This window comes from Necator americanus, chromosome X, assembly GCF_031761385.1.
Source record: "Necator americanus strain Aroian chromosome X, whole genome shotgun sequence".
Lineage (NCBI taxonomy): Eukaryota > Metazoa > Nematoda > Chromadorea > Rhabditida > Ancylostomatidae > Necator > Necator americanus.
In genome coordinates, this window is record NC_087376.1 from 4590514 (window position 1) to 4605659 (window position 15146).

General features: G+C 33.8%; 4 protein-coding genes across 7 annotated transcripts in view; 3 read left to right on the forward strand and 1 right to left on the reverse strand.

The window, feature by feature from the left end:
- Positions 1-4027, forward strand: part of RB195_021476 (uncharacterized protein) — a gene marked incomplete at both ends in the record, with an annotated part of 5372 nt that extends 1345 nt beyond the window's left edge. The window contains 8 exons of one of the 2 annotated variants that reach the window (XM_064208229.1): positions 520-603; positions 1649-1702; positions 2294-2416; positions 2487-2578; positions 2646-2807; positions 2968-3063; positions 3129-3225; positions 3836-4027. In XM_064208229.1, the coding sequence (XP_064064109.1) occupies positions 520-603; positions 1649-1702; positions 2294-2416; positions 2487-2578; positions 2646-2807; positions 2968-3063; positions 3129-3225; positions 3836-4027 (900 nt within the window). The remainder of the gene's footprint in view (positions 1-519; positions 604-1648; positions 1703-2293; positions 2417-2486; positions 2579-2645; positions 2808-2967; positions 3064-3128; positions 3226-3835) is intronic. The other variant, XM_064208228.1, reaches the window with a different exon arrangement.
- A 2288-nt stretch (positions 4028-6315) lies between these two features.
- Positions 6316-8691, forward strand: RB195_021477 (uncharacterized protein; the record flags this gene model as incomplete). Of its 3 annotated transcripts, none has more annotated exons than XM_064208230.1 (10): positions 6316-6418; positions 6481-6534; positions 6606-6678; positions 6757-6836; positions 6987-7034; positions 7110-7417; positions 7619-7838; positions 8226-8279; positions 8345-8481; positions 8554-8691. In XM_064208230.1, the coding sequence occupies 10 exons, from the start codon at positions 6316-6318 to the stop codon at positions 8689-8691; spliced, it is 1215 nt and encodes a 404-aa protein (XP_064064111.1). The 3 variants fall into 3 exon arrangements, with proteins under 3 accessions (XP_064064111.1, XP_064064112.1, XP_064064113.1); XM_064208232.1 differs by having other exon boundaries at positions 6406-6418; XM_064208231.1 differs by having other exon boundaries at positions 6406-6418; positions 8345-8485; positions 8554-8582.
- Positions 8692-8889: 198 nt separating this feature from the next.
- On the reverse strand, positions 8890-11822 carry RB195_021478 (uncharacterized protein; the record flags this gene model as incomplete). The annotated part of the gene is made up of 6 exons (XM_013446027.2): positions 8890-8973; positions 9203-9300; positions 9386-9515; positions 9636-9776; positions 11604-11679; positions 11773-11822. 6 exons carry the CDS (start codon positions 11820-11822, stop codon positions 8890-8892), a joined length of 579 nt encoding a protein of 192 aa, XP_013301481.2.
- Positions 11823-14069: 2247 nt separating this feature from the next.
- Positions 14070-14306, forward strand: RB195_021479 (uncharacterized protein; the record flags this gene model as incomplete). Its single annotated transcript, XM_064208233.1, has 1 exon — positions 14070-14306. The coding sequence occupies one exon, from the start codon at positions 14070-14072 to the stop codon at positions 14304-14306; it is 237 nt and encodes a 78-aa protein (XP_064064114.1).
- Positions 14307-15146: the final 840 nt, after the last annotated feature.

Genomic DNA, 15146 nt, shown 5'->3' on the forward strand with positions numbered 1-15146 from the left:
TCCAGCAAATTCAATTATTTCGTGTTTTTTTTCAAATACAATACACTTTCTATCAAATGTACTGTATTTTTTAACTACGAAGACCTACTTTTTCTCTGTCAGGAAAGCTCTAACTCATAAACGTAACTATGTGTAACGTAACAAATTTAGGACATCATTGTGAAAAGCTACGGTTTCTCTAGGTCTGATCGAGTCCGTCGTCGGGATGGATTACATCCATCTCATCCAGTACTTCCTCTCAGAGAGTTAAGTTGTGCTCTGTTTCATATGTTTTTGAAAATTTCCACCGTAATATCTGATGTGCAATCAAGAAATGTTTCTGTTTCGATGCTTCCTCATACTGACAAAATGCCGGAAAAAAATGAAGCTCTTTTTTTTGAATGCTCTCTGTACTCATCCTAAAAACATTTGATATTTTTCTGGAAAAAAACATGCAACACTTCTGGACCAAGATAATTGTATTTAAGTCTCATTTACAATTTTAAAAAACAAAAAAAAAATACAATAAAACATTTTCAGATACGAAACTATGATGGCACACTAGTGGGTACAGCAGAATTTAAGGATGGAGAGAATAGTAGCGATGAAGAGTGCAGAATGAAAGTATGGATCAATCTAAATATTAGCTCAATAATGAAAAATCACCAAAAGTATAATTAGAAAAAATGCACAACAATTCGTCTCGGGACCAGATGGATATATTATCGGAAGGTTGATTAGTAAAGATTTTCGAGAAGGTGAAAAGAAGGAGATTTTTAATGATTTTTTAATCGATATTCCATTACAAATTTCGGTTCAATCCAAGTATTTGGAGTTTTTCTACGTGAAAATACTGCGAACTCTCAAATATCCTTGAAAATCTTCCAAGATCCCATCTGATTATGATGATAGTATTAGCATTACCACTACAATAAATTAAGTAAGTAAGTAAAGTATAAGCACGTAACGAAGAGAATGTCACAGGAATTGGTCTCAACTTATCACGTATATCACAAATCTCTTCTCTACATCCAAAAGAATTTTCCTTTCCAGAAAAAAAAAACGAAAAAAAAAACACTATCACAAATGCTAAAAATCCGATTTGGACTCATTGTTTGATTTCTTTTTGTTCTTATTCTCTCTATTTCCTCATTTTTGTTTTTTTTTCTCACTAATATTCATTTGATTCGGTTTTTAATATCAAATTTCTTTTGAATCAGCTTCTCTTCGCTACTGAGGAGTCTCAAAGGAGGCTAATATAAAGTGGATCGTATAAGTACAAGTGATACGATCCATATTCTCTAATTTGTCCTCTATCCTTTTTCCTGAAGACATTTTTTCTCTGCATTTTAAAGATCTCTCCTCCCAAAAAACAAATCCAGAAAGTGCGTACAACCTTGTAGTGTGTACGAAAACCTGTTGGAAAAATTTTTGACAATGAAGCTCAAAGTTTCTTGAATAGTACAGGGTTACAACAAACGATAATAATAACAAATAAAAAAGTATAAAAAGAAAGAAATTATGTCTCTCATCAATAATAACCCCAATAAAGCATATGATTGAAATTACAATTTCCGGTTAAATTAAATTACTACCGTACCATTTTTTTTTATCTATGTAGCTATTGATCTTGTTATTGATCCATGAACTCTAATCTAGGATTATTTAGGAAGCGAAGCTTAAGAGAAAAAGGGCCATGTTCGCAAACTGTTACATGTGTCAGGTATTTCTGTTTTTTTTTTACTTAGTTGTATTGCAACAAATCTCGACTACCTCGGAGCACTCTGTTTCAGGATGAGTAAAAGAAGTATGATATGCTTTTTTGAGGTTACGAAGAAGTTTAGTGCTCGTATTTGCGAATGTCCCTTCTTAATTGACTAATTATTCTTAAAAATTGTTATATATTACTGCTGCAACAGTTACAAATTCCCTTAAAACCATTTTATTTTCCATACCATTCCTATTCCTTTCGGCTACAAAAAAAAAATTCTAACCTATTTCGTAGTGTGTCTGTGATATTCTAACCTTCAATAAACCTGTTCACGATTTTTCTACGTATGTAAAATTTTCGAGAAATTTCTCATTTTATGAATTATGCAGAATATCACACAGGTTCATATTTTGCAAAAAAAATAAAAAGAAAATTTTCTGCTTCAGTGCAGTTGTATAATGTAAAATATAACGTAGAAACAGAAAATACAAATAATACTATAAAAAGAAAGTCGAGTAGAATAGAAAATAATCATTTAAAATATATAAAATGAAAAACTTTGCGATTAGCAGAGAACTATCATTTATGGCAGTATTGATTAAGATTGATCCCTCGAGCCAACATTTGCACACCCTTGGAAACGAATCAGCGAAATATGATCAAATAAAACGAGTTAAAAAGAGGGAGAGAAAAATGGACGAATTCCATAAAATCTACGATCTTCAAGTATATTTTAGTTTTATTTACATGTACAATTTATAGCAGATCATATAGATTTTTCCCTTTTAAATTTTAGATAAACTTCGCTCCAGAAAGTATGCCAGAATTTTTAGTACGTGGTGAAAATATTGCTTTTATTCGTGCTGGTGGATCACTTTATACGAGAAGGTTGATTGGTTTTTAAATCCTTTGAATTGTTTACAAATTACACAAAATTTACTGGTAATATTTTCAGATGTTTGAAAACGTTTCGACGAACCGAGTACGCTGATCATCATGTTTCTCAACATGTTCGATCTATTGATAGTTTATCGGATTTGGTTGTAAGATGTCCGAATTGGATGCGTGGATGTTTGTTTTATACGAAACGTTTAACACCGAAAAGTGGAAAAATTAGGTTGGCATCCATTAATCGGTTTTTTTTACCACGTTTACTCTTCAAAAAAAATAAACCATAAATCTCTTTATAAAAATTCTCTCCGTTTCCGGTTCCTCTCCTCATTGGACTCATTCTCATTTCGACCTTCAACATCTGAAAAACACGAAAGTTCAAAAAGTATTCGTCCACTGGATTCACTTCCTGCATGGCTAATTATTTCTTTAATTGACTATTTACCAAATTCCGCTATACGATCACTTTCTCAAACGTGCAGGTAACATTTCGATGATCTCCTGTGGATTTCTACATCAATATCAGGATTACCCTAAGTTTATTTAGGGCTTTACGATCTGTAGTATTCGCTTGTGCAAAGGATCGATCTATGGTCAGTTTAGTATGGGAGAAATGCGATGGATGTTGGGTGGAAAGTGGCATAGTTAGTTTTATTAAGCAATTTTCTGGATTTCGACAGAGGTACATGGTATTACCGTGAGCGAATTATATATAATGTGTCATATGATTATTATTTTTAAAAAGCTGCTATTTTGAACATATTTTTTGCACTACTCTAGCCACTTATCCATAAATTCGAATCAATGACTAGGATAACAGACGTTCATTGGAGTTAGAAATTCGTTTTTCATCTCTTTCACTTTTTCTGGATCCTATATCCTAGTACATCCCTTATGTCTTCCTCGCTTTTTCTACTCTCACCATCATTTTTGAGGAATGATTAGATGCTCGCTTTAAAGTCTGCAAAGCTGTTTACGGATATTTTAATTTTACTTTCACTACTATTTTAGTGTAGTTTTATTATTATTTACTATTTTAATCCTATTTTTGCAATTAAAAATTAGTTTAGTGAAAGAGACAGTAATAATTTCTCAAACTACAACGATTTCTCAACTAAGGAATTCTTTCTGCTTTTTTTTAAACAAAATAACAGTTTTCTTAAGGGAAAAAATAAAAAGTTGAAAAGATCAATTCACTGGAATTAAATAATTTTTAAAATTTGAAAAAATCAGCTAACAATTGTATAATTTTAGGCTATTGATTTCTCAGTTGCCGACAAGACACCAGAATATGTATGGGAACCAGCACAAGAACTCTGTAACCATCTTTCTAATTGTACATATCGTGACGTTGTGGAATATCCAGAAGAACGTGTACCTGTTTTAGCAACTAATCTTCAACAAATCACTAAAGAATTCATGTTAAGACTTCCATTTGTCGCTTGAATTACGTTTTTTTTTCGTTTTTTTTTTTTCTCGAAGTAACATTAATTGTATTCAGCTTATTGCTGCTTCAATTCCTGCCGGGTTCTACTTCAGGCATAAAAATCTCATGAGTTTCTTATTTGATGAGAGAACATGAGTAAATGTTTGTGCGAAGTATTTCGGTCGTTTTTTTCTTGGAGGAAAAAAAAACCGATTGCAAAAAAGATGCACGAATTCACGCGTAGTTCATTCAGAAAGGTGAAAACTTTAAGTGCATATCTACACCACGTACATACAGTTTCTGAATAAGAGAATTTCGTCTCAATTGCAAGGTGTTCGTGACTGTATCGGGAGGTGTGAGAGAGAGAGTTTGGAGGAGTTTCCGCGAGAGACTTATCGAGGACCATAGTCAACATATGAAGTGTGTCGGCATTGCTACACCATTTCGACCACCTAAATTCTACTATCAATTTTATTCTCAATCATACTTTTATTTTTTCCCATTTTTACGTGTTTTCAACAGAAGAAATCAGCTATAACATCTACTCTTCCTCTCTTTTCTCTTCTTTTTCGTACTCTTTTTTTTCAATTCTATGAAAATATTCAGCTAGAAGTCTCTGTTCAGAGCGAAATATAAATGAATAAGAGGGAAACAACTTCATTTCCCGTAAACATGTGAGAAAAACTCAGAAAATTTCCATGGTTATTAACTTTAAAGGAACAATTGTTGCGGTAAGGCGTAAACCCAAAAACTACATAGTAAGTTGAAACAAATAGTAGACAAATAAAATAATAAATAGGTAAAAAAATAAACAATAAATACCGCACGAATTAAAACAGTTTAGATTTACAAGTACCCTATAATAAAAAAAATAATTAGTAGCGGGTAATAAAAACTTGTAGTAAACAGCAGTAATTAAACACAATTTACATTAATCAATAGATACTCCTAAATTATTGATAGAAAATAAACAAGTGCGGCAACGCATTCGCTTCCGAAAACACGCTACGATTTTTGATAGAATTTCCAATATCCAGAGCAAAAATCCTTTTTTTTTAATCTACTGCTCAGAGAAAAGGTCTGATATACCTTCCTGAACAACCAGAAAGTTAATTAAAGTTTTTAGCGACTAAAAAAAAACTGCGTAATTAATTCTTATGTTTATGTTGAAAATAATATCATAAGAATGTCAACAAAAACATATATACAGCTCCGCACAACAAGACAAAACATGACTCAGAGCTTTGGAATAGGGTCTATTTTTTAAACTAGAATGTAACGAAAATATCGCAAACAAATTATGGTTGTGAAAACGTCTATTAAATTAAAATTTGTTGAAAATTACTTTTTTGTCGAATTTATCGAACGGGTTTTATTAAAAGAAATTTAGGGAAAAATTCGCTTTGATTATTTGTTTGGAATCCAATTGAAATTCCGATTTGAGAAAAAAATATCAATTCTATAACATAATATATCATCCCTAAGAATTTTCCATCATTTTTTCACTCCGGCGATGTATTTAACCCTAGAATTGCTCATTATCTGATTCCAAAAAGATGGATAAAAATCTTACAGAAGGAATTTTCACAAATTTCTCTGCGAAAAAAACTAATGCAAATATTTTTAGCATCTAGCTTTTCAGTAGCAAAAAAAATGAAATATGTATAAACGGTTGTAGTAATTTGTTTTCAGTTTTTCAGAGCAGTAATATACTTCTATTCACATATTTTCGTCTCAAAAATCTGTCCGCACTAACCATTTTACATAAACAACAAGGATTATCTAATTAAGAACTACTTCTCTGAAAAAACGTTCATATTTAAAAGCAATGCCTCATTCGTATGATAAAGTTTTATTACTTCTTAATCTAAGAGATTTAAAATCGAATAAAATCAACTTAAAAGGTCTCATAAATTTTTTCATTTACATTTCACACTTTTTAATTTTATATTTTTACTCGTATTTACACCTATATTAAATGAAGAGGTCTTGAAAGAATATAACTGACGTGCTTAGAATTTTACTATTATAGCATTATATCTTCTTCTTATTATTATCATTTATTTAAATTTATTTTTATTTTCGTTACTTTAAAATGACCTCAAGGCTCTAATTGAGGCAAAATCCTGCTTATACTGCTTATACGGCTCCGAAATGATCCACCTTAATCGATTCAAATGACCTTGTGTGTGCCCATATGCTTTGACTACTGTACAAACAATTACAGTAATTTGTTTGTAATAATTAGCATTTCAGATAGGTGCATATAAACGTTGGGTGCACAGCTATTTGTACACATTTCAACGGAATGTCACGAATTTCTATGCTTCTTTTCTTTTACTTTTATTTTATTACTACTTCATATTCTCGTTATTTTGATGTGTGCCCATCCAGAAAAATGTCCATTGGTGGTGAGTTGATGATTTCTGCTAAAAAATTACAATTCGTATTTTAAAACCTTTTTTTAACCTAGCATGTCTTGCCGGATTGTGTCCTCTAGGATCCGAATGCATTAACAATTACTGTTGTGAGTTCTGGATATCAGGAAAAGAAATTTGTTTCTCTGGTAGATTCCTCTCAAATTAGAATTTGATTCAGGCAAGGACAGAATAATTGCAACTACTACAGAATCATCATCAACCGAAGAAACTGAAGTGTTTGGGTTATGCAAGTAAATTTATTATTATTAGAATTTTTTGCGATTTAACTGCTGAGATCCAGGGGAAAGTGGAATTGAAATTCTTTTAAGAAATGGACAAAGCGCTATTGGTGAATGTATCTCTAAACTCTGTCCCTCCGGATACTTGTGTGAGGAGAATTTGTGTTGTGGTGAGTATTATAGATAGAAGTGTGAGGATGAAGACGAAATAAAACATTATTTGCTAATTATTTGAACTAAATAATAAACAAATATCCTTAAAACACGGTACAAGGTCAATTAACTGCAGTCAATTAATTTTTTTTTAAATAATTTTTCAGATAACCAAACCACAACTACAAATCTACCATTATCTGAAACAACTACTTGTAAGTGACAATAGTTATTTCATTATCATATCACTCATGAGGTCATTCGTAAGATTTTTCCTCGTTCTTTTTCAGATACAATCCGAGCTAAAACCTTTACTACATCCACACAGTTATCAGAAATTTCTATGACCACTGGCAGTGAGATCACAACACCAGAACAATCCGTAGAAATCATGGAAATAGTTGATGAGACTACTAAACCGGATGAGAACGTGGATAATTCTACAACTGAAGACGAAGATGATGAAGACTCGGCTGATGAAGAAGGATGGGAAACAACCGGCTCATTTGAGACTTCAACCGTGGACGGAACAGAGACAGAAACTGTTCGAAACTCTTTTAGAGTTCTTAAGTCGAATGAATCAAAAGAAACAACTGAGGTGAAACTTCCACAAAAACATTTTCATTAAAATAATCCATTTTCATTTAAACTTCGCGAATTTTCCATCAACTTACGAAACCAGTTACCTTTTTCTTAAATTCTAAGCTATTTAGAACTTAGCATACGTAGTTATTATGTTAAGAGTTACCTTCTCCAAGCTCTTTTAATATTTTAATACAAAAACCTTATTTCATTTCAGGAAGAAGCAATGACAACAACAACCAGAAGAATCGACTACGAAATAACTGGTGAAGAAACCGAAGTGGATGACATCCAACTCACATCCACAACAACTCAAAAAAGTACTAGCACGACGAAAAAATCAGATAGTAGTGGATGGAAAACCACAACTGCTCAAATCCATGTGGAAACAACTACGGAGGAGCATCAAATTTGTCCTATAGGAGCATCAATTGGAGGTCAGTGACTTTTTCGGGTTCAGCGGTCCTACAACGATCGTAACCTATACAGTAGTACAATATGATTGGTGCAAATCAAGTTAAAATATCACAGGTTTTATCTTTTCTTAAAAGTTCGATTTCCGTTCCACCCAGTTTCAGATCCAGAAAAATTCCAAATAGATCTTGTTTCCAGTCAAGTAAATGTACAAATATTCTGTTTGTAATGTGTTCAACGATGAAAAGTCCTTGAAAACAAGTTTGGTTTTCACGTTTTAAACGGAATGTTATAGTGTTGTGAAAATAATTCCAAAATAATATTGTTAGAAATAAAAAATAAAAAATATTGTTAAAATTATAATTTGCTGGAATAAGTCTCTGTCCCAATGTCTGTGTTTATTTTTCCAGAATGTATCAGCGATCAATGCCCGGAAGGACATACTTGTTTCATGAATGCATGTTGTAAGTTTTACCTTTATCTAAGCTCTGAATACTGTACTTATTCTACAGTAACACGAAACATTTAGGTATAATCACACCACAAATTAATTGTACCGACACACTTAAAGGTTGCTTACCTCATTTATGTAATAAAAGAGGTTATAAGGAGTTTACAACAACAAACTGTGCTAAAACGTGTGCACGTTGTCACGTGTCTGAGCTGGCAAGTAAAATATTTTTTCTCCTTTTTTTCTTTCTTTATTTTATATTGTCATCCTCTCTCATGCTCATTTAGACATCATTGGATCTCGTCGGATGCCGTGATCGTCGATCCGATTGCAAGGAATGGGCAGCGGAAGGATTTTGTGAGAGTTCATTGTACTCAATACGTCAAAAATTGAGATTTTGTGGACAGAGTTGTAAACTCTGTTAGCGTTGGATATTTATGTTTAGTTATTGCTTTTTAAAACTTTTTTATTGTACAAAGGAAACGTTTTCGAACAAATTTTTCTCTTTTTTTTTCATCTGAGCATAGTGTTTAGCTTGAGTATGTGACATTACTTGTGCTGGTAATTTTTGAAGGTTTCAATATTTAAGTTCCATTTTTTTTTCTCTTGCTACTTTATTTGTATTACTGATACTGTACTTGCATTGGAGTTGCACGTAAAGGACCAGTTTTCTTATCATCAACAAGACATTCAATTATTCTGTAATACTGAAAAAAACCTCGTTAAATAAATTCAACTCCATATCAGGATCAGATCTACTTCAAACCCGTAACGGACCATTTTCTGTGGATATTTTTATTTCACTTGAATCACAGAGACAACATCGGTTCCATAAAATCAAAACAACTTCTTTGTTTAATGTGAACAATGCAACTTTCCATTTCATCAAAAATTACTCACAAAAATTGATTTTCACTTTAAATGAGTAGAACCAACCACTGATACCGTTGTGGCCTTCTTTCGCCTTGGAATCATCCGAAGAACTTTTCTACGAACAGTTTTGTTTACACCAATGTAAACAACAACTGCACCAGCTAAACAAAAAAAAAAAGATAGAGCAATTAGAGAGAAAAATATTATGGGAAAAACCAGGAAATGAATTTGAACTCAAATACTTACCGCTGGAAAGTTGCCAAAGAAAAAGTCCAGCAATTGTCGTAGCTATTGTCACTGGGAAATACATCATATAGACATAAATAAGAGCTAATGAAAGATTAATTCCACAAATAGCACTGCTTTGAAGAAATATCTGAACTGTGCGTGTAAAATTTTAACTATTCAATTACATACAAATTAGAAAGTTTTAAAATTCCAGGATAAACGTAAACTATTCTACAATAAGTTCAATTCATTCTTACTTATTAATTACCTGCTTCTCATACGACGAGATACGATATGAATTGTTGGAATGATATTTGTATAGAAATGATATGAAAAATACAAAATATAGGGCAAACGTTGAGGTTACGGTGAATAAGTTGTTGGTAGCAACAAGCCAAGATGAATCAACCTATAAATCATTCGTAACAGAATAATAATACCAATATCACAAGCACAACTTTCTTATTTTAAGTATTTTTTAAATTGATTGGTGATTTAGTATTCATGTTTAAGTAGTAAATGGACAAGAAATAGGTTAAAAATAACTAAAAGACAAATAATAGATAATAAATAATAGACGAAAAAGAAAAATAAGTAGAAAGAATGAAGAAAGACGAGAAAAGCGTGCTGTTACCGGAGAAAAAAAACCTGCAAACAAATCAACCACTAAAAAACTACAAAACTGATTAAAAAAATATTTTTTAAAGCGTAATGCCTCCTTGAATTCGCTGTGTAGATGACCGGATGTGAGTTTTCCTTAGATTTCTTTAGTGCTTACATCGTCAGATGCTGCTCACTAAAGACATCTAAGGAAAACTTCAGTTCAGAACTTTTTATTTCACCTAATATGGTGGGATATATTTTGATTTCTTGTTCAGGGATAAATATATTATTTTTGAAACAATTAAACAATTTTCGTCACGATAAAAATAATAATTTGTCACGTATACCTCAAATCTATGCTCGTTCTTGGTGACCATAGGATCAAAAATCCACGAATTATGTGCAGCGTTGAATAGGGCTGGACTTGGGAATAAGAAAAAACATAATGCATATACAATGCATAAAAGAATCACTACATAGGCTTTTCTGCCACCGAATAAAATATCGTGCCATTTACGACTCCAGAGATCGACAATTCGTGTAAAAATCAAAAAAAGACATCCGCTACAAGCTGCAGCCCAACAACCTTAAACATTTCCACTTTCTCCAGTTTCATTTGTTATCCTGAATCTGATCTAATAACCGACCGTGTGATACACATCCAACAATATAAATTGCTACTGGATAACTGCAAAATACAATGCCATTTATAAAAAAGAAACCAGTAAGTATAGAGTTAAACAACAGCATAATAATATCAGATATACTCAATAAAATCATTATTTTATAGACAGCAGCTGAACGTAGATCACGTTGAATTAGTGCGGCAACACAAATAATATAGAGAGGCTGAAATGAGGAATACTAACTCCCTCTTTCAAACTAACCAAGCGCTTTTTTCCTCTCTTTCGAGTTTTGACATAGTTTTCAAGGATTATCTATTTACGTACGTTTAAGCTAGAACATTCAAAATGCTCATCCGTGTTCCAGAAAAAGAAAAAAAAACTCGGAGCATACAGTTCATCTCATACAATAATACTCGAATATAAAATCTTTTCTATTTTTATAGTTATTTTTCAAATCTTTATTTTACTTCCCTAGAAAAATTTGGGTTCAATGTAAACTTAATTTGTCAGCTACCGATGGATTTAGTGTCTATTTCTCCTTCTGACTAAGTGCGAGACCTCACATGGACATCGGCAGGGATTTTTCATTTGTCTATAAATATTTCTATCCTTGGTTATCGAAAATAAAAGTATTCCATCCATATTTGAATTGGCGAAAATGATGGAGGAATATTTAGACAGTAATGACATGTGGAACTAGATTCATTTGTTCCAATTCACAAGGTACATACACGAAATTTGAGTAGACTCTTCAAATAATTGTTTAAAAGAACCTAAAAGAAGCGCTTAGTCACCAAGTTTTCATTTCGTATGAAGTTTTTTAGTTCTTTTGAACTAACGCAGTTACTACGGCACCTACCTTACACCTTATTTTACCTTACACAGAAAAATAAATACGTATAATTAAAATTACAACAACAATGTACCAGTTTATCGTTCATGTCACAACTTCTGATCCTTCATGGATGGAGACTTGTTTTTCGAAAAAAAAAACAACAATTACTTACAATAAATACCGCACCAAACGCAATACAATATACTCCAAGAATAGTATTTGGAACTTCAACAGTTGTTGACTCGCTCCTAAAAATATCCATTGGCTTCATGAAAGAAATATTGAATATTAATTTTAATAAGAAATAGTGAATATTAATTTTAATAAACTAATATACATACGTGCATTGATACTTCAATGGTAGACGGCCATATTTCAAGAATACGTCCATTAATCAGCTGACTGTAATCGGTGATAAATGATAAATGGCGAAATGGAGGTATTCTTGTGGAAAATTTATTTAGATATGCAAGTGAAGAGGAAATAAAAGGCACAATAAATAAAAATGCACATTAAGCGTAATTGTTTATTCCAACAGCATCTTCTAATGATCAACTATTCTTCTATCAAGTATTCTTATTATCCATGTCAGATACTGAAGCTGAGAATTTTCGTATACTCAAATAAAAGATGTTGTGCAAAACTTCCGTAACTCTAATGAAGTCTTATTGTAAGAAACTTTCAATATCCTGGCTTCTACAGTTTGACGTAGAACGTACACAAACAAATAGAAATATAAATGTATGAACATATGATATATATACAAATATAAAAATAAAAATAACAAACAAATAAAAAATAAATATGATTTATATGTTCTAATACAAGCAATCAGCGTTTCTGGAATATAACTGTGCTACAAACTTGCCACATTGCTAGTGTTTTGCGAGCAATCAATTATCGAAATTAATTGAAATACTTGTTCAATCTAGAAAATATTCAGTTAAATTTTTATTCTTTCTTTATTTCTATTCTATCATGCTTCATAAAAATATGATTTTTTTAATGAAAATTTAAAAAAAGTGCACTACAACTCAGCTCAGGAGCTAGTAACTTTAAAAAGGCAAAGACCACATGTTTTCACATTTCTTTCACATTTCCAAGAAATTTTCAACTTCATGAAGCTCAGAATAATGAAGAAACCTCTTTCCTAATAATCCATTGAACCGTGAAGTGAAACTAGAACAGAACTGGTAAATTCCCAGTTCTGTTCTTTGTTTGCGGAAAGAGTTCTAACTATTCACTTCTTACCACTTTACAAGTCTACTTCGTCACAGTTAAGCGGGTGGTAGTGGCGCTTTGTGGATGAAACCGGATGCAAAGGAGTTAACAATAATAGTTTTTGGATCTATAATTCACATTGTGAAGGGCTTCTGAAATTTTTACTTTTCTTGATGTCAATTATCAATTATTATTATTAAGTATGTACGTAGAAGAAGGTTGCTTAGTCAATTGCAATAAGTCCGCGATAACGAACGAATGTCAAGAACGGAGGAGTTTGAAAAGGCGTGAGAGGACAAGAACCTGTGGAAAGTCTATACTTTACTAAAATAGTTTAGCGGCAGGATGAAAAGTTGTTCTCCAGTCCTCAGCACTGCCAATAGAGTGGCTGTAAGCGAAGTTGGCGAAGCAACCCGCCAATTTCGAGGGATCTCTTCAAGACTGTGTTCAGCCGGCATGCGCCATCAGTTCCTGAACTCAAGCACGCCCATAGCACCGACATATGCGGTTAACAAGGAACCACCGACCGATTCATAGGTTTGGGTATAGCCTGTATCCAAAAGATGAAAAATGAATGATCTAGTGGAAATAATAGAATCAGCGCAAAAATGCTGAACTATCATCCTCCGTTCGGCATTCGTGAGATGACAAAGATCATCCGTTCAATGTGGATCAACATTGAGAGGATACCTGCCTCGTAGACACACTAACTAACGCTATAACAATTCCCTTAAGCAAGAAGTTATACATCACGGATGTGTAATGTAGTGTGATATGTAACGTACAAAGTCTTAGAGCGAATCATTATAGGTCGGCTTATCAAACATCGCGAAGAAACCACCCTTGACGGACAAGCCGGCTTTCGTCCTGTTCTACGACTTACCTGACCTTCTTCGTCAGGAGAGTGATCGACATCTGGTATTCTACGTTCTACGATCTACGACTTACCTGACCTTCTTCGTCAGGAGAGTGATCGACATCTGGTATTCTAACCCAGCGCAATTGGCCTTTCTGGACTTTGACTTTCGCCTCTCCTCATCAAGACCCTCGTATCAGGCCGCACTGCACTGATTGAATATCAGGAAACTTCGCTCATCTACTCGATGACATGAATCAGCATACAGCTGCTGTAGTTCGAACACCAGCCGAATGTAACACCGTTTGAAGTGGTTAAGTGGAATGAGACAAGAAGGTGTGACAGGACCCTCTCTGTTCAACTTCGTCATCGACGACATCATGCGAACAGTCGATCAGGACAAACCGGTATCATCTTAGCACCATCAGGGTGCTCCTTAACCGATCTATCGTAAGCTGACGATACTGTGATATTCGCGGAAAGCAGTACGAGACTTCAACATGCTATAGATCTCATATCAAAAACACCTCCAGTTTATGGACTACATCTGCGCCCTCGTAGATGCAAGATGTGGGCCTCTTCGAGACCTCAAGCGGGAATCACAGTGGGCAACGAAGTCGCCTCGAGTTCTGTTATCTGTGCTGTTTGCTGAAGATTAATGACAGTCAGGAAAAGAATATTCAGCAAGGATGCGCTAAGGCCGCCTCTGCTTCCAAATTCTTAACGAAATGCTTGTGGTCCCCATCACCAGCGAAGTCGAACTGTGAGTCTACTTATGCGCAACCCGCCCCATCATGATGTATGAACCGGAGATTCGGGTCACATCGTCTACGGTGATGGAGAGGATTTTGAGCGGACAGAAGTGTACCCGCATAGATGGTTCTTTGACAACTTTTGGCCTAGGCTAAAAATAAAGATCTTCACACAAAAGTCGGTTTGGTTTACCAACGGGTGACACGTGAAAGGTATCAATATCCTGTGCATCCATCGAAAGTGGTTGTTGTTCAGTGTTCACTGTGTTCTGTGGAGTTTGTCGGATTCAAAATGGAAAAGGCTACCTGGAGAAAACGGGAGTTTTAGACTGAGGTGGTGAAGGAGGAGTTGAGGACACTCGGCGTGGATAGGGGGTTCAGGCGAGACATAAGGTTTCGCAAGATATGGATTATGGATTAGCGGCGAATGGTTTGATTCTGTGCAAGGATTTGCTGAAGATCGAGAAATTTGGGCAGTCCTATGTTCAAGCGCGACACACCTTGGCGAAGAAGCGTGGAATCGCGTCAGAAGGCAATAATATCAGTTTCGCTGGTTAACTAAAGTCGAGATATTAATGTGATATTGTAATTAGGACATTCTAGAGACTCTAGAAGCAACTCTAGGAGGAACTATTTGCGCCAATTACGCATATTATGCACAATCTATGGTTATTGCATCTCCACAACGTGCCCGAAGGGAACACTTACGTCAGGGAAGTGTTTTCTAAAACGTGTAATTAAATAACAAAGTGATCTATGAAAAGGCTATTCAATTACTCTTGATCATAACAAAAAAGGGATCCTTACGCGAAAACTCCAAGGATTATCGAGCGTTGCAAGTGGAAGCGGTAACTGTTCTCAAAATATTATTGTTAATTTTACAAAT